Here is a 22956-nt window from a genome sequence, read left to right as displayed (position 1 = left end):
GATTTGTTTCTTGTTTCTTTTTCATATATACTTACCTTTTGTGGCAACATCCAAAATAGTGTCCTTTCTTTCATCCATAATTAAAGTTTTCTCTTTGAGTTTCTACTTTCTACTTCTATTTTAGTACGATTACACTTAGCTTGAATTTGTTTCTTTTTCTATTGGCTAATTAAGGATATAGGACAACTGCGGAAGAATGTAAATTAATTCAATTTGAATAGTAGAAGGGTAAAATGCTTCAAATCGAATAGTAAAGGGGTAAATTTGATACAAATAAGGGGAAAAGATAATTGAGTTAGAGACAATATTTCAAGCGGCATAAAAAAATTATCAGATTTTTTTTCCACCTCCCACAACTGTTACTGGAGGTCAAAGACATTCTTGTTAATAGTATAACAGAGAAAATTTAAACCTTTTTAAAATAGTAGATGACAAATCTGAATTCCGTTAGAATACGTCCAAGAAATGTAAAGATTCATGTGATCCTTATATTCTAGTGAACACTTATGTTGAAAAGTTAGTTGAGATGGCAAATTGCCAATGTAAAGTATGAATGCCATAATATGAAGACATCTAATAAAATTGAAGGAATATAAAGAAACAAAAGTAAAGGAAGAAGGTATGTATGCATTAAATATGAAGGAGCAACTTCATGTAAGGTTCATCAAACTATTTGATATTTTTAAGTGTGCAATAATAAGGCAAATAATTACGTGAACCGTGTTAGTGGAGTAATTGATTGGTAGGAGCTAATGATTTTTATATACACTTCACCTCCTATAACTTGGAAATCATGTGATTGGACGTCAACTTAGACCGTTTTGATCAGGTCCATTATTTTCTATGTAGCTTAACATGTATTGATCACTGATCAGGGTGAATTAATAATAGGCAAAAGAAGGTCACACAACTTGGAAGAAATATGTTAAACAAAAAGAGCAAATTCAGAGAATTTGATCTAGAGAAATTTAATAGTCCAATTTATGGGTTATAAGGTCGCAATCTCACTTAAATAAGTGCATCCTTCAAGGATACGCATTGTAATGTATGCACAAAAGAATGGGGCATTTGTTTTGTTTCTAGATACAAAAAGAAATACAAATAAAGCAAGTTTAGTTTATAGTGGTTTGAAAAGCAAACTGTCAACGGGGTATAAAATACTAGTAATATTTATAAATAATAAATGAAAACAGATGACATATTGATAATGATGTGAGACAGAAATATGTGGAATGTTCTTATCTTGAAGGTACAAACAAGAGGCCACTGTTGGTAAAGAAGCTTTTAATTTGTTGAAGTAATTTTTTATAATTGGCGCCTTTGATTATGTGTGTTTGTATATGGTAATATATTAGGGTCGTTTAATTCAAGGTGGTAATATTATTAAGGATGAAAGAAGGAAAATGTTTAACTAATTAATCTTGCATGGTGGTTTATATGAAGATGATGATGTTAATTCCGAGATTTAGCACAGAGAGAATAAACTAATTACGTGGACTAGTTAATACTCATAACTTCCATATAATCGCAGGATTAAATATTTAGCAACTTGTGTTATATACAAACTATTATCTTTATTCCACATATCAAACGCCCTTGGGGTCATCTATTGCCATGCCGAATTGAGCTGTGATGTTCGGCGTAATATTTTGGGCATTGAGTAATTTGGATTTGTACATATGGTAAACTATTGTAATGAATGCATAAAGGACATAATTCTTATAATCAAATTGAGCTCATGGCCAAAGAATTATATATGATTAAAGATTGAAGTTATCTTATTAATAATTAATTAATTAATGTTTTCTTAAGAGGTGTATAAATGAAAAACACGACAAGTATTTTGAGACGGAGGGAGTATTATCCCATCCTATTACAATTGTTTTTAGAAGGAAGAAATCAAGAAAAAACAAGACCAAAACTAAGATCAGATAATTATGTACATAAATAATACAGTATATACTATGGAGCAATATTTGGGTTTTGAAATCTTCTCCTAAGTTGTCATCATAGTTTTGAACTCATCAAAGCTAAGAACTCCATCTCCATTGATATCAAATCTCCTAATCATAGCTTTGCATTTATCAATGGAAGTTGACTCACCAAGTCGACTCAACATCCTCTTCAAGCTCTTAGGAGTAATGTAGCCTCCACTCCCTTCCATTTCATACATTTCAAATGCTCCAATCAATTCACTCTCCTTATTCCTCTCTTCTTCCATTAGCTTTGTAAAATCCTCCAACCCTAACAACCCATCCCCGTCAGAATCCGATAGCCTCACCGCCATCTCCGCCTCCTCTGCCGTCAGTTCTCCTCCTACCGCCTTCATGCACCTCCTTAGCTCTGCTGGTGATACCTTTCCATCTCCATCCTCGTCAAAGTATGTAAATATCCTCTCTAACTCGCCATTATTACTACCACTACTACTGATCGAAAGACGATGATCACTAGTAGTAGCAGTTGTTGTTGTTGTTATCATCATCTTATTCTTCTCTTCTTTTCTTCTGAGATTGAACATATTGCGTAATCTTGAGAAAAAAGATTTTTTTTCAGCCGTGGAAACAGAAACTGATGCCATACACATGCTTACAAGTACGTTTAGTGTACTTTATCTTGTTTTTTTTTTTGTTTTTTTTTGTTTTACAAGAAAGTTGGATATAAGTAGAAAATGATATGAATGTAAAAAAGGTTGAACTTGAAACAAAGAAAACTTGGGAAACTTTTTTTGTTGAAAGCTCTAGAAAGAAAACAAGAATAGATATTGTAATTATGATGGAAGAATAATGTGATATGTAATTTATAGTCTGGGGGGTTGAAGGACAGAGTGTGGAATTAGTTGATCAGATACCGTGGGCTTACCGTTTATGGAAACTTCATCCTGGGAATTGGGGAGGAACAAAAATGTGGCATTTGGATATTTCTTGATTAAAATAATTTAGTAGAAGTTTGAAAAGTAGACGGTCAACAGGATAATAAAACAATTGATAAATCAGAAATGGTGAAGAGATGACAATGACGTGAGACAGAACTAAGGCATGGTTTTGTGGCCTTATCTTGAAGGTGTCATAAAAAACGGATTCAAGAGTTCTAAATTTCTCAAAAGATATATTAATAGATTTTGAATTAATTACTTCCTCTGTCCTAAGAAATTGACATTTTCGCTTTTTGAGAGCCAATCTTTTTAATTTTGACCATATATTTCAATATAGAATTTTTAATTTTTTAAAAATAAAATTTACATATTTGAAAACTACGTATAAAGTATTATAAGTCACCATGATTAATAATTTAAAATATTTAAAAGACATATAAAAAAATTACTGTAAAAAAACACTCGTTTTACTTTCGAAAATCAAAAAGTGCTAATTTTTTTGGTACGAAGGGAGTATTTTTTATAAATTCAGTATAATCTTTAATATAATTACAAAATTTTAACTAAAATTATTTAATTTTATCAAACTTGTAACTAGAACTTTAACTCTATCGATACTTGCTAAATTGCTAATACAGCCTTAGTGGATGAGTTGACCCAAGTGTCTTGACGGGAGTGAGGAAGCTTTTCTTGGTGTTATCTTGATGATTGACATATGTGATTGCATGTGTGTCATGCCCCAAATAGAAAACGTTTTTTTTTTTTTTTTTTTTTATATATAGAAATGACAATTCATAAAGTGGTGTTTTGCTCAGGCCGCCACGTGTTAGATAATATTTTTTCACTTTTTTCATTTTCTACACCTTTTTATTTCGTCTTCCCCACCTCACCACCGACACCATTGTGTTACAAATGGTGAAGTAGAAGAATGTTGAACTATAACATGTCTTTTATAGATATAACAAAAAGGAATTAGCATCCCAAACCCACAAGGGTCTTGAATTAATTTATGGTGTTATTAATTTAGTTTAGTTTATTTTTCTATAAAATGCATATCTTAAATAGGGTCAAGGAACTTGGGTTGTGTGGACAAAGTCAAAGGCGGAGCTAGTGTATAATATACAAGTTTTGGAGAATTCAATAATTTTTTCATAGTTTCTATAACGAAATTTATTAAGTATTTATAAATATTTGATTGTAAATCAGGTTAATGATATTGTAACTTGAGATTGTTATAAAGATTCATAAACTTTAAATCCTAGAGTCGTGAACGTATCTCAATTTTGAAAATTTATCATTTGTGCAATTTTCACTTAGACCGCCTGATGTTAGGAGAAGTGACAAAAGGGCATTTTAGTTTTGAAAAGTGACAACTATTAGTAACTTTAATTTTATGATTGTCAAGGGACATTACTGTTAATTGGTCTCAATAATGAACAATTCTACATAATGGACTGAAGAGTGTCAAAAGGCATTTGACACCATTAAGAGGTATCTTTCCAACCCATCGATGCTAGTTCCTCCAAGATCGGGAAGCCCGTTATTCCTATACTTGTCGGTATCAGACAATACTTTTGGATGCGTGTTGGTTCAACACGACGAGACTTGAAAGAAAGAACGAGTCATCTACTATCTGAGCAAGAAATTCACAACCTGCGAAGCCCGATACACTTTGGTGGAGTCTCAATAATGAACAATTCTTTGTAAAGATACCTTTTAATTTTTTGAAGCTGATACTTGACTGATTTTTAAGTGGAGGCATAATGCAGAAATAAAATATGGAGAGAGTAACTTCATGTAAGGTTCATCAATTATTTGATATTTGATGTGTGCAATTGTATATAGGGCACATCACATGCACCATGTTTATAATTGATGATTCATGGGAGCCCAACTCCAATGACTTGGAATAATGGGATTAGTGGTCAATCATATACCTTTGACATCTTCGAAATCCATTATTTTCTATCTACATTAACTGTGTTGTGAATTGAGAATAGAAGGTTGCACAACTTAAAACAAGAAGAGGAAACTTAGAAAAATAATTCTCTCAAGTCTTACCCTTGTGACGTTAATTTTCATATTTAAAAAGACATATTTGTGGTCTTGTGGAAATTACTAGAGATGAACACTAAGAAAAATAGTATTTCAACTGACAAGGTGCAAGAAAGAAGGCCAAACTCATGTTGCCCTTTAACTAATCGACTTTTTTTATTTAGACATCTAATCTAAAATGGTTGAGAAAATATGGAGTGATTGAAGAATGTGCCTTTTATATGTGGTTAGATGAATTTGAAAATCATATATATATATATATATATATATATATATATATATATATATCTTTTTCACTCAAAAGATATATATACCCGAAAGAGATGTATTATCTATTTTGAATAAATCCATCTTTTCACAAAATGTTGACTCTTTTTCAATAATACAAGGACATCAAATTTTAAACCGAAACTAAAAACCAAAATCCCCCCCTCCCCCTACCAAAGAAGTCTTTTAACATCACACAATGTAAATTATTCGGTGAAAAAATTAAACTTTGATGATATTTTTGTCTTAGTAATATAAAAAGATATGAAAAAAATTTATCATTCAAAATTTTTCTTCCACATTTACTCAAATCGGCTATCTTATTTCCTTTTCGTTTTAAGAGATATAATTCCATTTTCATTTTAATGCTTTTATGAATAAATCAACTAGTTGTTCTCCTATCTTCACGCAGCCAGCGAAAATTTATTTTTTCTGAATCTTCTCACAAATAAAATGATAGTCAATCTCAAGATATTTAGTTGTTGATACGTTGAATTTGAGGCAATACAAATTGAAAGCTTGATTCTTAAGAAGTTATACAAATCAACAAGAAACACTTGACCAAAGAATTACATTTATGTACATAAAGATTATAGTGTAGAGACTTCTTAAGTTGTCATCATAATTTTAAACTCATCAAAGCTAAAAAAACTATCTCCATTCATATCAAATCCCCTAATCATAGCTTTGCACTTATCAATGGAGGTTCATTAGACTACCGGGCTTTAAGAATTATAAAAAAAGTCGACTCAACATCGATCCTCTTTAAGCTCTTAGGAGGTTCATTAACTATTTGATGTTAGATGTGTGCAATTGTATATAATTAAGGCAAATCACATGCACGTACAACCATGTTTCTAATTGATTCATAGGAGCCCAACTCCTATATGACTTGGAATCATGTGATTAATTGGAGGTCAACATTAGAACGTTGACATCTTCGAAGTTCATATTATTTTCTATGTATCTTAATATGTATTGAGGATGAAAAGTAGGCAAAAAAAGAAAAGGTCACACACAACTTAGAAGAAATGTTAAACAAGAAGAGGGAATTTAGAGGAAAACGAAAATAGATATTTCTCATTAGTCAAGATATGTTATGATTAAGTGAAATAAAATGTTACTAGCTATATGAATATGGGGTCTTCTCCTATTTCAATTTTCTCAAAAGTTAGTAATATCTCTTCAAGTAAGAACCTTCATTACAATCAGGTCCTTACACAAGCTTCAAAATTTAGAACAACTTTTAGGACCAAAAATAATGAGCTGAACTTCCCTTAAGACTTGAAACGATATTTTATGTATTCGTTAGAGCGCTTCTAAAGACTTGAAAATTACAAACTTCTAATTACACCCTTCCTAATTAATGCTTTCTTATCCAGCATAATTTTTCAATAATCAAATTGAAGCTCATGGCCAAAGAATTATACATGTACGTAAAGATTAAAAGAGTACAGACTTCTAATTACACCCTTCCTAATTAATATTTTCTTAAGGGGCGTGTAAATGAAAAATACGACAAGTATTTTGAGAAGGAGGGAGTATTATCCCATCATATTACAATTGTTTTTTAGAAGGAAGAAATCAAGAAAAAACACCGAAACTAAGATCAGATAATTATGTACATAAATGATACAGTATGGAGCAATATTTGGGTTTTGAAATCTTCTCCTAAGTTGTCATCATAGTTTTGAACTCATCAAAGCTAAGAACTCCATCTCCATTGAGATCAAATCTCCTAATCATAGCTTTGCATTTATCAATGGAAGTTGACTCACCAAGTCGACTCAACATCCTCTTCAAGCTCTTAGGAGTAATGTAGCCTCCACTCCCTTCCATTTCATACATTTCAAATGCTCCAATCAATTCACTCTCCTTGTTCCTCTCTTCTTCCATTAGCTTTGTAAAATCCTCCAATCCTAACAACCCATCCCCGTCAGAATCCGATAGCCTCACCGCCATCTCAGCCTCCTCCGCCGTCAGCTCACCTCCTACCGCCTTCATGCACCTCCTTAGCTCCGCTGGTGACACCTTTCCATCTCCATCCTCGTCAAAGTACGTAAATACCCTCTCTAATTCACTATTATTACTACTACTACTACTTACTGAAAGACGAGGACCAGTAGTAGTAGTAATTGTCGTTGTCGTTGTTGTTGTTAGGCCCTCGTCTTTCTTCTGAGAAGTCGCCTTATCTAGCGTAAACCTATTCCGTAATCTTGAGAAAACGGATTTGTTTTCGGCACTAGGTACAGAAACAGACTCCATATATATGTTGCACGTAGATTAAAATGAAATGGTTATGCTTCAGTCTCAAACAAATTGGAGTCGATGATTAATGTTGGTAGAATATGATAAAGTGTGAAAAGGGTTGAACTTGAAACAATTAATTACTACAAAACTGCAACTTTTTGGGAATGCTCTAAAAACAAAAATTGATATGGTGATGAATTAGCTATAGGGAGAAGAATAGGACATTTATAAGACAGTAGTATATAGTTGATGATTACTAATTCCGTGGGTATACAGAGTATAGAAACTTCGTGCTGATAAAAAAAAAAAATACAGCATTTAGTTGTACGGCGTTTGTTTGTAGAAAAAAGAAAAACAAAAACAGGTTTTTTGAAGTTTGTAAAGTAAACGGTCCAACACGATAAATATAAAAGATGAGATAATGATGTGACATGTGAGACAACACTTGTGGAATAAATATTACGCGTTTGGTGTGTGTGTACAGGGTGTTGGAGCTTAGCAAGCAATTGTTGAAGTTATCTTAATACTTTAAGGGGTCGTTTGGTAGATAGTCAAAATTATAATCCCGGGACTAATTTATCTCATCTATTGAGATTATTTTATACCATCATAAGTGGGATAAGAAGGTATAAAATAATCCCAGCATAAGTGGATAAGAAGGTATAAGCTGGGATATCCCAGTACTAATTAATTTATACCTTATACCAAACATGGTACAAAAATTAGTATTAGGATATCCCAGCTTATACCTTCTACCAAACGACCCCTAAAGGTGTGCTTGCAGGGAGCAGTTTGATAATTTGTACGGAGGAAAATGCTTTTCACGGAAAAAGTAATTTTTTCTTGGTATTTGATAAGTAAAAAACAAATACTATTTAGAAGTATTATTTTGTACTCTAGGCAAACACTATGACGGGCGAGGGGGTGGGATGGTGGGGTGCGGGTTTGTGGTGTTCATGGGGCAGATTGGGAGTGGGGAAGTGGTGGCAATGGCGGATCTAGAGCACAATTGTGTTCGCAAGAACCGAATAACTTTTGCTCGGACTCCATGTATATACTAAGAAATTCACTAATTATCTATATATTGGTGTTTGACCATGAACTCAGTTATTTTTATATATCAATTTGAAGTTATTGTAAGAGTCCATAAATTTCACATCCTGAATTCACTTTCGAGTGGGTAGGGTGTTTGGGGGTGGAGGAGACTATTAGTGTGAAATGACCCTTACAAAACTTTTTGTTCTACCCCCATCGAGGAAGACATTTTCCAGTTTTTTAATAAATTTGTTTTCCTATATCAAATGTTTCTAGAATATTGACCAACCAAACATGAAAAAATTGAAAAAGAATTCTCCATATACGTACCAAAAACGCCCTAATTGGCGTCTTAAATTGTCGTGGCTGTGCCTGTAGAAAAGTAGCTATATATCTTCTTAATCTAATACCATACCAAATTGAGGGTTTAAAAATACAAAATATCTTATTTAAATTTGTGATCTCTCCCTATGTTGTTTCTTGTTACTTTTTAATAATTAAAATTTTGGAGTAGGCATGGTTTGAACAATGGGGTGTCTTCTTTTTCTTTCTTCTAAGAAACTTAAAACTATTTCTGGCATATTTTACTCTTGTTTGTTACCTTGTCACCTTTCTTTATGGTCTAATTAAGGGGTCAAGTGAGGTAGGAGAATTTTGACCTATCATATATCTTCGATGTAACAAAACATATAATGGTCTTAGTGTTTAGTTTTTTCTATAGAATGCATATAAAAAATAATGTTCTTTTTATTGTTTGGTGTAAGGTTACTGGAACTCTGGAAGGGAGTCTTCTTTTGGTGCGGAGTCGCCTTTATTAGAGAATGTTTTACTCTTAATGTGGAACTTTTCGATGTGAATTTAAATTAGTCGGGCCTTAATACGAATACCGCACACCGACGAATGAAAATGAAAAGAAAAAAAAAAGTAAGGCTAATATGAAGGGATTTGGCTGGAATTAGTAGAACATTTCTCAATTATGAGATTTATCATTTGGGCAACTAGATGGACTATGTCAGGGGGCATTTTACCTTTTAGTATCTTTTCAGTAAAATTGACATTTAATTGGACTTTTTCTAAATCATATGCAGGGTACTATAGATAGATTTGATTTATCCCTGGAAAGTTCCCTTATGATAATAATTGACAATAATTCAATGTCCCAAAAGATAAATTCCAGTGCGCAAATTGAGAAATTTAAGTGTATGCTTGTTGCTTCCTCTCATTATCATGGACAAGTTGACTACATAAGTCCATACATCATGCTGTAAATGGTTTTCTCCTTAATTTCAATGGGCAAATAATGGTATTCACTTGTGGAATTATAATGATGATGTGTTTGAAATCATATATAGCAAGCTTATCTAAAATCATATATAGTCAATTGATCGTGTATAATTACAAATTATAAATAAGTAGAAAATAATACTACTAAAAATATCTCTTTTTCCCAAATTTAACCTTGAAATGTTTATCTCCGTAAGTTCATATAAGATCCATTCATGTTGACCTCAACAAACAAGTCATCAATATGAGTATTCACATTGATCATTCACATTAATTTGTATGGATCAGTCAAACTAATTTGTATTTTGTTTTTTCATTTATAATTATTTACTTAAAGATTTATTTTAACAAAATTATGTCATAACTATATGACGCTACACACACATGCACGAGATACCAAGTTCGAAAACACATATATATGCTGATCCAGATAGAGAAATGCACTGGATTTACCAATTATTATAATGCACCCAAATTTATATACGGTAATGTTCGTTTATTACAAATAAAAAAGAAGTCAATTATGAATTTTATTAGGAGTAGAAATAAAATTGTAGGAAAAATAATTTGAGGAAAAGAAGAAAAATAAACAGGTCATGGAGGTACAGAAGATATGAAACGACAATAATACCAAAAAGAAAAAAAGTAATAATAATAATATAGAAGGAGTATTTTCGTGTAAGGTTGATCGGATGAATGTTATATTTTTTTGTGTGCAATTACATCATTTATCACATGTACCATGTTAATTATTTGATTGGGAGGTTAACGTTAATACCGTTGACATATTTGAAGTCCATTATTTAGCATGTGTCTTTAACATGTGATTAGGATAACTAAATAATAGGCAAACATGTTAAACGAGAAGAGGAAATTTAAGAGGAAATTTCAGAGGAAAAAGAGGGCAAATTGTTCTCATTAGTCTATATACTGTGACTTGTTTTTCTCATCTCCCACTCGATATTCTGTATTTGATTTGGGATCGAATTAAGCTAGATTCGCATCGGAAAGTCTCATTTAGGACTAAAACACTCCTTATCAAAAGCGACTCCATTATCAAAACAAGAATCCTACCCAAAACTTCTTGTTAAGAATGAATAGTACTTACCATCGCACTATACCCTTCCGGTGCTCTATAATATTACAGCTCCACCCCACAAAAGGACCGCAAAAAGCAGAGGATGAGTGCAATAATCTTGTCAAGGCCCAAAACGTTTGGGCCGTGACCGGTATCCAGTGGGCTGACCTCACTAGACGAACCATGTATTATGTATCTTATTATCCAGAGAGTCATTTGCACTTTTGTCCCTATTTTGTGCTGGTCTTTAATTTTTGTCCTTCAAATGGACTGGTCGTTAAGTTTTGCCCTTCAAAATCGATGCCTAGGGAGGCATAAATTCCGCATAATAATATCCACAAGTTATGCCCGCGCCCTTAAAAAACTTATGCCCTATAGGCATAAGTTCTATTTTGGTCATTTTTGGAGGACAAAAATTAAAGACCAGCCCATTTGAAGGTCAAAAATTAAAGACCAGTCCATTTGAAGGCTAAACCAGTGCAATTACTTCAATTTGCTCAAATATGACACTTCGTGGCCATTGTTTAAGTTTTATCGTTTAAAAATTATGTAAAAGTAACTTGAAGGTATGTCTTGTCAACCCGACAAGACTTGTAAATAATTTTACAGTAATAACAGTATAAGATTAAAATTGGCTGAGAACTTGAGATAACTAGTCTGTTTCCTCTAAGAAACTTCAAAAGCATAAAAGCATTAAATAACAAGAGCAAAATATAGAAAGAAAACAAAGTAGAAAAGCAAAAATTCCTGTTTGCTGGTTTATATTTGTCAATTACATCCAAAAAGAATTCAACAGAAATGCTTTGCAAATAACTCTTTAATGCCATTACAGTGTCTGCTAACAAAATTTCCTTATAGTAATAAGAGTATAAGATTAAAATTGGCTGAGAACTTGAGATAACTAGTCTGTTTCCTCATAAGTAATGAAAAAGGGGACAAAAATGGACACAACCAAACATGGGTGGATTTATTTTTTTAAAGCTACGTGACATTTTTTTAATTAAAAAATAAGCTAAATGATTTTTTTTTTTAAAACCGTCAGCAAAAAGGATATATTTGCACCACTTATATAACGGCAGGGGTATATATGTATCACTTTTTTTAACAAAGGGTATATCTATTCTAAATCGCAAAGTTAGGGAGTATAGTTGCGCCTTTTCCCTTCCTATTATAAAGTTGTTTGGATTGATTTTGTTTTGTTAAAACTTTGGCCTTAAGAGTTGCATGAGATTATGTTCCTGACCTTTCAACTTTAGGAAATTTCTTTCTGACACTTCAACTTTATAAATCTGCTATTTTAAACGTGTTTGACCCTCAGTTGTCTGCAACTCAAAAATCTCGAACAGCTATTGTAATTAGAATTGATTACATGAATTTTTACAATTTATTTCGCTTCAATTTAGATACATGTTCAATTGAGGTCCGTGTTGTTCCAATATTCAAGAAATTAGATTTGAAAATTTTAAGATTCCTTTACCTTTTCTGTTGTTAGAATTGAAGAAATCATTTGGTGACCCTTTTGGAATTTTGTCCAGCTAGAAATCAGACAATTCTAGCTATTGTTCTTGGTATGGAGTTTCATGCAGCTCAAATTCAAGGGTTTCAGAATTGATAATTAGCGGTAATACTACTAATGCTACTTTTTGTACTAATAATCCTGAGTTAGCATTGCATGTCTTTGGAATTAGAAGAAAAAGTCGCTTTGTTATGAATGCTAAACTTGTTGGGAATGTCTGCTGTTATTGGATACCTCAAAGAGTTTAGGGTTATACATGTTCCATTCAATGATCTCACCAGTGAAATTCCTGTTCACATATGGGAAGTAGAGAATCTTGTAGTTCTTGATGTAGAAGGAAATTCCATTCAAGGTATAATTTTGAGAAAATTGAGAGTTTTTAACCTGGGGCTTAACAGAATTATCGAAAAGTTTCCAGCTTCTCTAGCAAAATGCAGGTTTTTAAGTATGTTGAATTTAGCGCAAAACAGAAAAAATAATGTTATTCCAGGGTTTATAAGTGATTTAAAAAAATATTGATTTTAGTCCATGTACAACTGATTCCCTGAAGCAAGACGTTCTCATTACAATAGAATAAAAGGGAACAAAATGAATTAAGTACACGAAAAAAGTATTAGACCCAAAATTAGGACGCAATTACATTAAAGTCGTAAAGATTTAGAATATCTATAAATCTTCTGCAGAGAGTTTTTCTAGACAAGTAATTTATTCTGTTAAGAACTCTCAATTTTCTCAAGCCAGCAAAATTATAACTCGAAACATTTTCCTCGATGGAGTTCGCTTCTACATCAAGAACAACAAGATTCTCTAATTTTCATATCTGAACAGGAATTTCACCAGTAAGATCATTGAATGGAACAGATAGAATCCTAAGCTCTTTGTGGTACCCAATAACAATAGACAAATTTCCAACAAGTTTAGCATTCATAACACATCAACTTTTTCTTCTAATTCAAAAGGCATGCGATGCTAACTCAAGATTATTACTACAAGAATCATCATTAGTATTATTACCTCTAATTTCCAATTCTGGAACCGTTGTATATGAGTTGCATGAAACTCCATACCAAGAACAATAGCTAGGAATTATTTGATTTCTAGCTGGACAAAAAGCCAGAAGGATTACCAAATGGTTTCTTCAATTCCAAAAACGAAAAAATGCAAAGATCTCAAAAATTTCAAACCTAATTTCTTAAATATTGGAACAACATAGACCTCAATTGAGCACAGATCTAAATTGGTTCAAAATAAATTGTAAAGATTCATCTAATCAACTTTAACTATGATAGTTGTACGAGATTTTTGAGCTTGCAGACCACTCAAGTTCAAACACATTTAAAACAGTAGATTCAGAAAGATTGAAGTAAAGAAATGCAAAATCGGTATAATAGGGTTATGGTGTCATCTGCGGCGATGGTGAGAATAGGAAAAAAAATCTAGGGTTTCAACTTTTATCAAAAGGGTGATGTCTTAGGGGGTTCTTTAACAACAAATTAGAATTAATATAGAATGAGAAAATAGTCCCAACTTTACCCAAACGGGCCGGCCCAACCCAAGCCTCACAGGCCAAGAAATTTGATGGGCTAGGATGGACCGACCCTTCATTTACAAGAGCCTTAACATGGCTAGCCCAACCCAACCCTAGAGGGGTCGCGGGCTGAGGCAGGCTAGCCCTTCATTTTTTATTAAAAAAATTCTTTTTAATCTAATAGTCAAACCTATAAGTATGTCGGTTTGTTAACATTTCTAAAATATGATTATATGAAAGTATATTATTCTTCGACAACTTACAGTTTATTCAACACCAATACATCGTCAAGTGTATTTTAATTTGTTTGTGATAAAGTTGTCTTAATTAACATCTTCATTTTCATTTACATTCATATGCAAATTTAATTAGTTAAACATTATCAAATAACTACATTTCAAAAATCAATAATATTTGAATCCACTTTAAAAAATTTACCTCTTTGTATTTGGGCAACGTTGTGCAACCAATTTTGAGTAGCAACAACCAACAAGTGTTCTGACATTTTCATGATAGGGATGCAGTTTTTATACTTGGTGATTAAATAGTTTTGTAGTAGGGATTAATGCTGAATGAGTAGCGTATTGTGTAAGATACTAAACTTATTCAGTAATCAGTAATCAATATTCCTAGTTTTTACTTCTTTTTTCACATTTTACTTTTAAATCTTGAATTCAAATTAAATAACTATCAATGCGACTTCTATACTTCATAATTAGGATTTAACGCTAAATGAATAAAGTATTGTGTAGGATACTAAGCCTTATTTGGTATCACTATTCCTAGTTCTATTTCTTTTTTTCACAATTATCTATTAATTTTTAATTTAAATAAAATAGCTTTTTGGCGCCTCGGTCAAGCCTCAAGGGCCAGCGGGCTATATTGGGCCTGGCTTATAAGCTTAAATTTATAAGTAGTGTATACTTCGATTATGTTGATAAACTAGTTGATCGAAGCGTACATTTACTTAAGTTTCCCAACAATTACTCCTAATAACCACATCTATTGAATGCAACAAAACACTTATGAGTAAAGTAAAATACTGACTTAGAAATGAGCATTCAACAATTCATGTATTGTATGGCTAACAAAATAAGGATAAGGTCTACTAAATCTCAAGGCAAACCCAACACACATCCGCTACAGAGTTTATGGAGCATGACTTTAATAAATCGTACTCCCTCCGTCCCAATCTATGCGACACTCTTTTCCTTTTTAGTCAGTCTCAAAAAGAATGAACCACTTTTATATTTAGTGGCAATTTAACTTTAAATTATCTTTTTACTTTTAATGAAATGATTTCTAACAACACAAATTTCTATAATTTGTTTTAGATCACAGGTTTCAAAAGTCTACCTAACACCCTCATATAAAATGAGACGGAAGAGTAATATTTTTATACGTAAAAGCGCAAAAAGATAGGTTCTCTCTTTTCTTTTCTTTAAAGGTAATTGGCCGTAGAGAGAGCGCCTATCTCTCATAAGAGAAGGATAGCCACTTTTTGGATACTACATTAATGAGAATACCTACCCTGCTGTCTCTGCTCGGGTTCGGGCCTTGGGAATCTACTGAAATGACACGACAACAATACCATAACAGATGCTCTTTTCAATCTCTTACTTATTCTCTCGTGCGATTAACGCTCAAGCCACAGCGAACAAGTATAGAATGCCTGAACGAAGCCGCTCTCTATTCCAAGATAGCTATAAGAGATGATACTTACAAGGTCGGGAAGCGTTATCGAACAAGAGCTGGAAGCGAAGAACCCTCTGAAAAGCTTCTATCTGACGGGAGGAAGTACTCAACTAGTGATTCTTTCCTTTCTTTTGTTTTGGCTTAGGTAAGTTTGAGATCTAAGAGTCCTCAAGCAATTTTCAATAGCTGTATTCTGAGATGTTTTCTTTGACAGTATAGTTCTCATTTACCTTAAGAATGTACATATTCAACTTATGTTTATTGTCTTAATGCTCAAATTAAGTGGTTCACCTCATGGGTCAGCTCATTGAGTACCCACCACGGCCTTCTAGTACTCGGATCATAACAATACATGCATATATATACAAAACTAGGTGAGTATGGCCGTGCCAATAGTGTGAAAATTAACACTATTATTTTTATTTTACTTTGTTTTAATATGAACTCAAAGAAAATAAAAAGTCGGTCATGTAACACGCATAATTCATTAAAAAAAAAAAAAAAGGTATTGTATTGCACCGATCAATTTTACATCGACCGTATATCAAGTTTATACAAGCTATCCAAAAAAAAGTAGTTATATTTGGATATACATACATCCTGGTTACTTTATAGTTGCAAAGTTTAGAGAGAATACATCGGAACCTCCTGAGGTTAACATTTTTTTTCAAAAAGACACCTAAACTTTACGGGGTCCTATGACCCCCATGAACAACTTCAAAATAGTATATATTCACCCTTTTTCAATCAACTCCAAGTATAGAAAGATCTGTGCAACTCACGCACCAATCATCACTTGCCACGTGTCAAATTGATTTTTAAATTTTTTTATTTTTTATTTTTTATTTTTCCTATTTGATTCCTTTTCTTTCTTTTCTTTTCCGCCTTCTTCTTCACCTAAACTTCTATAGAAGTTCCCCCCACCTTGGCCACCCCATCACAGCCACTGCACCACCAATTCCACCACAACGCCACCGAAAGTTGCCAAACCACCACCAAATAATTAAAATTAGCACCAAAACCAAATCTGAAATTTAAATCAACATCTATCCAACTTCTTACCCCCAAATAAATATCCCTTAACCTCACCACTTTCAACCTCCACTTTTAGGAGGGAAAAAAAATCAATGAACCCAACTAAGAAAGAAAAAAAGAATAAGATAGAAAACAAAAGTATTGTTTTTAAACCGGCCAAAATTGGAAGAACCGTCATTCCATCTCCAATCACAAATGGCATTAACCATCACCAAATCAAACTTTGAAAATTAGAAATCACCTTCAAACCACCATTCCATCTCCAATGACTTACCCCAAGCTCCATAACAAAAATCAAAAGCAAAAAAAAGACAGAGAATAAGGATGAGTTGGAAAAGTCCATAGAAGAACGATCTTGAAGAAACAGAGGAAAAAAGAAAAAGGCAAAAAAAGGGTAACCAATTGGGTCTTCCTGGTGATGAAGAAAAAGAAAAAGAAAATATTAAATAAAATAAATAAAGTAAAAGGAAAAGGTATTTTTAATGAAACAAATGTTGAAATGAATTAAAAAAAAAAATCTTATCTCACGCGCTATTGGAGAGTGAAATACACTCTATGCCACGTGGGCTCATAAGGGGTGATAAATCCACTGTAAACAAGATTAAGGGGGTGTTAGGACTCCCGCAAAGTTTAAGTGTCTTTTTGAAAAAAGTGTTATACTTGAGGGGGGTAACGATGTATTTACTCGCAAAGTTTACTGCCATAGGCTCGTAGAGTCCAACTCCTAACTTCATGTTGTACTTCTTGCCCTTATCCATCTGCAAAAAGTTAAACATAGATGGCAATTCAAATCTTAAAACAAAAATGATAAGACGACAGAAGCAAGGAAGAGCAAAGTAAAAGAGGCAAACTAAGTAGGTTATAATAACTATGCTCAGCTCCTCTGCTAGTTCGTCCATATACTGAAGGTCGATACTACAAGGATTATCGCCTTAAAAAAAACCGTTCCTCAAGCTCCAATCACGGTTACTCTGGCATCCGCACGTTATATCATTACCAGAAAATAGGACGGAGACATAATCCACAAAATAATGATGTTTCATAGAGCACTACAGTTTCTGTTGCCCGACAAATAAGCACATTACATTCCTCAAGGAAAAACTGATAGCAGCAGAAACAACAAGAACAGATATGTAGAAGGCCATAAATGATTGATCTCAATAGACACATGAAACAAGTAAAAGAGGTTTAGGGCTGATGCACGTCACACTAAGAAATCATATAAATTTAAAAACTTTACAGAGCTCTTTCGATGTCAAATAACAAAAGAACTCTTAACATCCCCAAGCACAGAAGAGTGTATGTTTTCGAACCAAAATTAGTTAGTTCACCTTTCGCAGAGGCTCCCTTGCAAACACAAGATATGAAGTTTATTGTACTCAAGAGTACTTCATCTGGGACAACCCCTTTACTTGGAAAAGAAAGCCCTCCATCTCCCGATTTTGCAGTTCTTCATGAGAAGTCGCAAAAATAATTGAGAAACCGATTTCTCGTACCATGTTAAATTAAGACTTAACAACTCCTCTCTTGCTTCAGGACCTGCCATGTATCCAACAATACTTTTAGGTCTCAAACTCTTGATTTTCACTTTTAAACATTGTAGTCTTCCATTCAAATAAATACAATGTTTTTGAATATGTTTTGAGATCAATCTTGACCATGTCCCACTTTCATGACAACAAATCGAAAAAATAAAGAAGGCAAACGTCAAAGAAGTTGGAACAAATCTTCTTATCTCATACCTTTTCTATCCTTTCACCGCAAGATTGGAAGAGGCCTCTTTAAGTCACAAGTTGATGAATTTATCTTCCTTATGATATCCACTTTCTTCGAAATGATACTAATGTATTTCCATATCTGCATGTATGTGCTCAGTCTAGAAATTTTTCAACTTCCAGTCCTAATTCTCCACCTTCTCAGGGCACAAAATGCTTCAGAGGAAAAAATAACAGTAGTATTAAGAAAATGATTGCAACTCATTATAAATATCCGGTAAAGGAACATAAGATGGACGTAAATATTACAATACTCTTCGAACATAATAAACATAGGATACATAGATCATGTCCGCACTATTGGGAGCTCTGGTAAAGCCATGTTTAAAATTGGTAGGACTTAGTTGATTTTTCTATTTTGTTGTGATGAGTTATTTTGAGTTTCTAACACAATAAATGACTACTATTCTTGAACCTTGACACTTCTAGAGAGTAGATGTATAGTGTAAACATGTTTAATTTCTATTATAGTGGCAAATTATATTCACCATCGGTACCTTCCACTTGGGTATATGATTGCATTTGAGAAGAAATATCACTCGAAAAGCACATAGAGCAAAAAGAACAGAACAAGAATTTAGAAGAGCGAAAAAGAGCACATAAATTGCATACTCCTCACTGCTTGTTATCTCCCTGGACCAAAAAGGTGGAGAAAGATGAAAAATTACACCAATTTAAGTGCTAGCAACAGTCATACATGTGAAGAATTGAAAACAAAACGTTATGTAACTCTGCAATTTGTGATAGTATAAAAAGGATGGACCTTGATCATTTTTTCCTGGTGTTTTTTCGGTTCTCCGACATTCTCGTGGATAGAAATTTTAAGGGAATAATGATATTAAAGAGCAGGAAAGTCTTTAACTGATGAATTAGAGTCCACAAGAACTATAGAAGGAAAGAAACCAAGTCCTGAAATAGTAATTTTACTGTTTTGTTTATGTTTGTGTATCTCCCTCATTGCAACAGATGACACACAAAGAGCACCTCTATACGAACACTTAGTAGCCTAGTGATTCACAAGGAATATATCCACATATGAAAATCACGAGATACCTCCTCATAGAATGAGAATTAGAAAATCAGGAATAAAGGAATATTACCCGGAATGGTATAAGGTGATTGATACAGACCCACTTCTCAAGACTTACCCTAGGAGAAAAGGATAAAGAGTTGAAGAGTTTTGGACAAACACAACTTCTACAGCAGTTGTCTAGCAACTGTTCCCTTGATTTTCTCCAGCAGTTGGTTTAGCAGTTATTATTCTCAGTTTATCTTATCCTATTATGTTTTCTATAAATATGTAATTAGGATTAGTTATTTGGGTATGCAATATCAGATTTAACACTACTATATTCTGGAGTCTTGTCCTCTCCATACGGACATCTTTATTGGTGTAATTGGGTTTAAGATTCTTGCACAAACTATTGCCAGTAAAACTACTTTCTCTGTTCTATTTCTTCGGTTCTCTACTTCTGCTTACACTCTCAGTTTGGTATCAGAGCAGATCGATCCATCATGGTCAATACCAGATCCTCTAATTCTCAAGAAGACACTGCTAATGTTGAATCTCTTGCCCAGCAATTATCTGCCATAGCGTCAAAGTTAAAGACAATTGATTCGCTGGCAGCAGAAGTTGCTACATTTAAAAGCCCAGACTGGCCATGCCCAACAAGAGGAAACCAGTCACCAAACCCGTAATGGAGGAAAATCCGCTTGGCAGGAAGAGGAAGAAGACATTGAGAGTCCAGTGTGGCCCAAAAAACCTTCCCGGAGGCCACACACAAAGATGGAATTCCCCAAATTTGAAGGAGGTGATCCAAGGGAATGGATTTTGAAAGCAGAAAAATATTTTTGCTACTATCAAACTTCAGAGGAACACAAAGTTGACATTGCAGCGATGTATCTGGAAGGCGATGGTCTTGATCTCTTCTCTTGGATAAATCGTGAGAGAACTTTGCTTTATTGGGAAGAGCTTGTTAAAGCATTGCAGGAAAATTATGGTCCTGCGGAGTTCCAAAATCCGGACGAGTACCTTTGTAGCATTCAGCAAACAGGTTCTATACAGGAGTATCGTCAAGAATTTGCAAAACGTTCGTCTAGGGTCACAAACTGGCCAGATCACTGTCTCTTAGGAGTATTTCTGAATGGGCTAAAGGAGGAACTTAAATCTGATGTTAGGATTCACAAGCCCAGAACAGTTTACAGGGTTATGAGTTTGGCACTTGAATTTGAGAATAAGTTGGGTCCAATTCGCAGCAATAGAGGGCCCAATTGGACACCAACCAGCACACCCACTATACAGAACCCATTGCACTCTGCTAAAAACATTCAGAACAACGCTGCTTCTTCTCCACATCAAAATTCACGGAGCAATTTTTCTTCCAATCCAACCGGTTCCAACCTCTTCAAACGGGAACATGGGATAACGAGAGGAGAAATCTTATGGCACAGGGACTTTGCTATCGTTGCCATGAGAAATTTGCACCCAGTCATAGATGCAAATCTCCGAAACTATCTCTCATGGAACTTACAAGAGGAGATCAATTGGAAGATGTTGATGAGGTCAATGCAACAGTCGTTGGTGATCCTCAAGAAACTGGCATGCTGAAATTTCTTTCTTTGCGCCTTGAGGACAAGGCGGCTTTTGAGGGGGGTGCACTGATACAGACCCACCTCTCAAGACTTACCCTAGGAGAAAATATCGACAAAAGGATAAAGAGTTGAAGAGTTTTGGACAAACACAACTTCTACAGCAGTTGTCTAGCAACTGTTCCCTTGATTTTCTCCAGCAGTTGGTTTAGCAGTTATTATTCCTAGTTTATCTTATCCTATTATGTTTTCTATAAATATGTAATTAGGATTAGTTATTTGGGTATGCAATATCAGATTTAAAACTACTATATTCTGGAGTCTTATCCTCTCCATACGGACATCTTTATTGGTGTAATTGCGTTTAAGATTCTTGCACAAACTATTGCCAGTAAAACTACTTTCTCTGTTCTATTTCTTCGGTTCTCTACTTCTGGTTAAGTTTTCAGTGATTGTGACCATTGCCATCACTGTGGCCTTGGTTTATAGTCCTCTGTTCTTTCGTACTATCATTTCGTTTTCTGCAATCTATCTTCATTTGCATCTAAAAGAAAGAGGCAGAAGATCGTCGTCCAAAACACTTATACCAACTATATAAAAATAATAGTAATAATCAATCAGCAGGACATACACATACCATTATCATACACCAACAACATAACCTGCAAAATAAAGAAGCAGGATCCCTTAAATTAAAACTTCGATGAATTTCTAAACGTAACTCGGACATCTAAGAGGCTAAAGTTTATCATCAGGGGTGAATCGTGCAAACAAAGCCTCCTTCAAATTATCTAGAAGGGCATGCCCATTAATTGTACCAACCATGCAAAATATCAGAGCCACCAACAGGATTGCCGAAAACTTACATTATTATTATATAAAATAAAAAGAGGAGGTTTTAGCATCTTGTTACTCAATAACTTGCTTATTCTCAATCTATCGCACGATGAAGCTTCAGTCTAAAGTGTTAAACTTTCAAGCTATGTAATCAGCCATCTCACCAAGGCAAAAGAAATTTTGACCCCCAATTACAACAAATTTGTAGGCAGGGGAAAAACTTTATAGTAGTAACATCAGAGAATATACAAGTATATAAAGAATGTAGAAAAAGTATACCACAACATTGAAGTTGCGGAAATCAGATAAATGAAATACTTACTGTCTTAACAGCAAAGTGATAACATCAGCCTATCACCAATCAACATTGTTCTCCTTTCAGAACCCTTCTTGTTTCCACAAACTCCCTTGTTAGCCTTCAAATTCTGACATTGGAGCTCGTGACAATATCTAAGACATAAGCAGATACTACTGAAACGACTCCGCGTATGAAAGAAGACTCAAATTTGCCCCTATTATTATCCAGACACTCACAAATAAAATCACCAGTAATTGCAGTAGAAAAATAGCATGAAAGAGCCGAAAAAGAAAATTACTCGAGCTCTTGTAAGATTATGGGACGGAAGACACGTCATATGTTACGTGGCTGTTAGGTTACAGCACGGAAGATACATATATAATGAATAGATTGAAAAGTCCAATATGCCCTCAATTGAATTTTTAATGACGAAGAAATAGACAGTTGAAACCCTCTTTTGTACATAATAGAAATTTGCACAGATATGACACTTCTTGGGCCATTGTTTAAGATTTATACAAATTTGTGCAAAAATAACATCGGCAGTAGTACACAAGCATGTCTTGTGAATCTGACAAGACTTGTAAATATAAGATAGGAAAATGAAAAGTATACTCCCTCCATCGACTAGACACGGAGTCTTAGAAATATAGAGTGGCTTTTGACTCTTATCGTCCTAAATTAAATATGTATGTAACTAAAATGTCCTTTGAATCATGTGGTTATAAATTTGTCATGTAAAATGTTTGAATTGTCAACTTACTAAATATATAGGAAGAGACACTCTTTTCTAGGACAGACCAAGAAGGAAAATAAGATACTTAAATTAGGACGGAGGGAGT

General features: G+C 33.7%; 2 protein-coding genes across 2 annotated transcripts; both read right to left on the bottom strand.

Moving 5' to 3' along the window:
* Positions 1-1912: 1912 nt before the first annotated feature.
* On the bottom strand, positions 1913-2779 carry LOC132062947 (putative calcium-binding protein CML19). The gene has a single exon (XM_059455408.1). It carries the CDS (start codon positions 2582-2584, stop codon positions 1997-1999), a length of 588 nt encoding a protein of 195 aa, XP_059311391.1. The 5' UTR covers positions 2585-2779; the 3' UTR covers positions 1913-1996.
* A 3802-nt stretch (positions 2780-6581) lies between these two features.
* Positions 6582-7777, bottom strand: LOC132062946 (putative calcium-binding protein CML19). Its single transcript, XM_059455407.1, has one exon. The coding sequence runs from the start codon at positions 7457-7459 to the stop codon at positions 6866-6868; it is 594 nt and encodes a 197-aa protein (XP_059311390.1). The 5' UTR covers positions 7460-7777; the 3' UTR covers positions 6582-6865.
* Positions 7778-22956: the final 15179 nt, after the last annotated feature.

This window comes from Lycium ferocissimum, chromosome 7 (assembly GCF_029784015.1).
Source record: "Lycium ferocissimum isolate CSIRO_LF1 chromosome 7, AGI_CSIRO_Lferr_CH_V1, whole genome shotgun sequence".
NCBI classification, from domain to species: Eukaryota; Viridiplantae; Streptophyta; class Magnoliopsida; order Solanales; family Solanaceae; genus Lycium; species Lycium ferocissimum.
The sequence above is the reverse complement of the archived record's forward strand: the minus strand, read 5'-3'. Positions and strand labels throughout refer to the sequence as shown.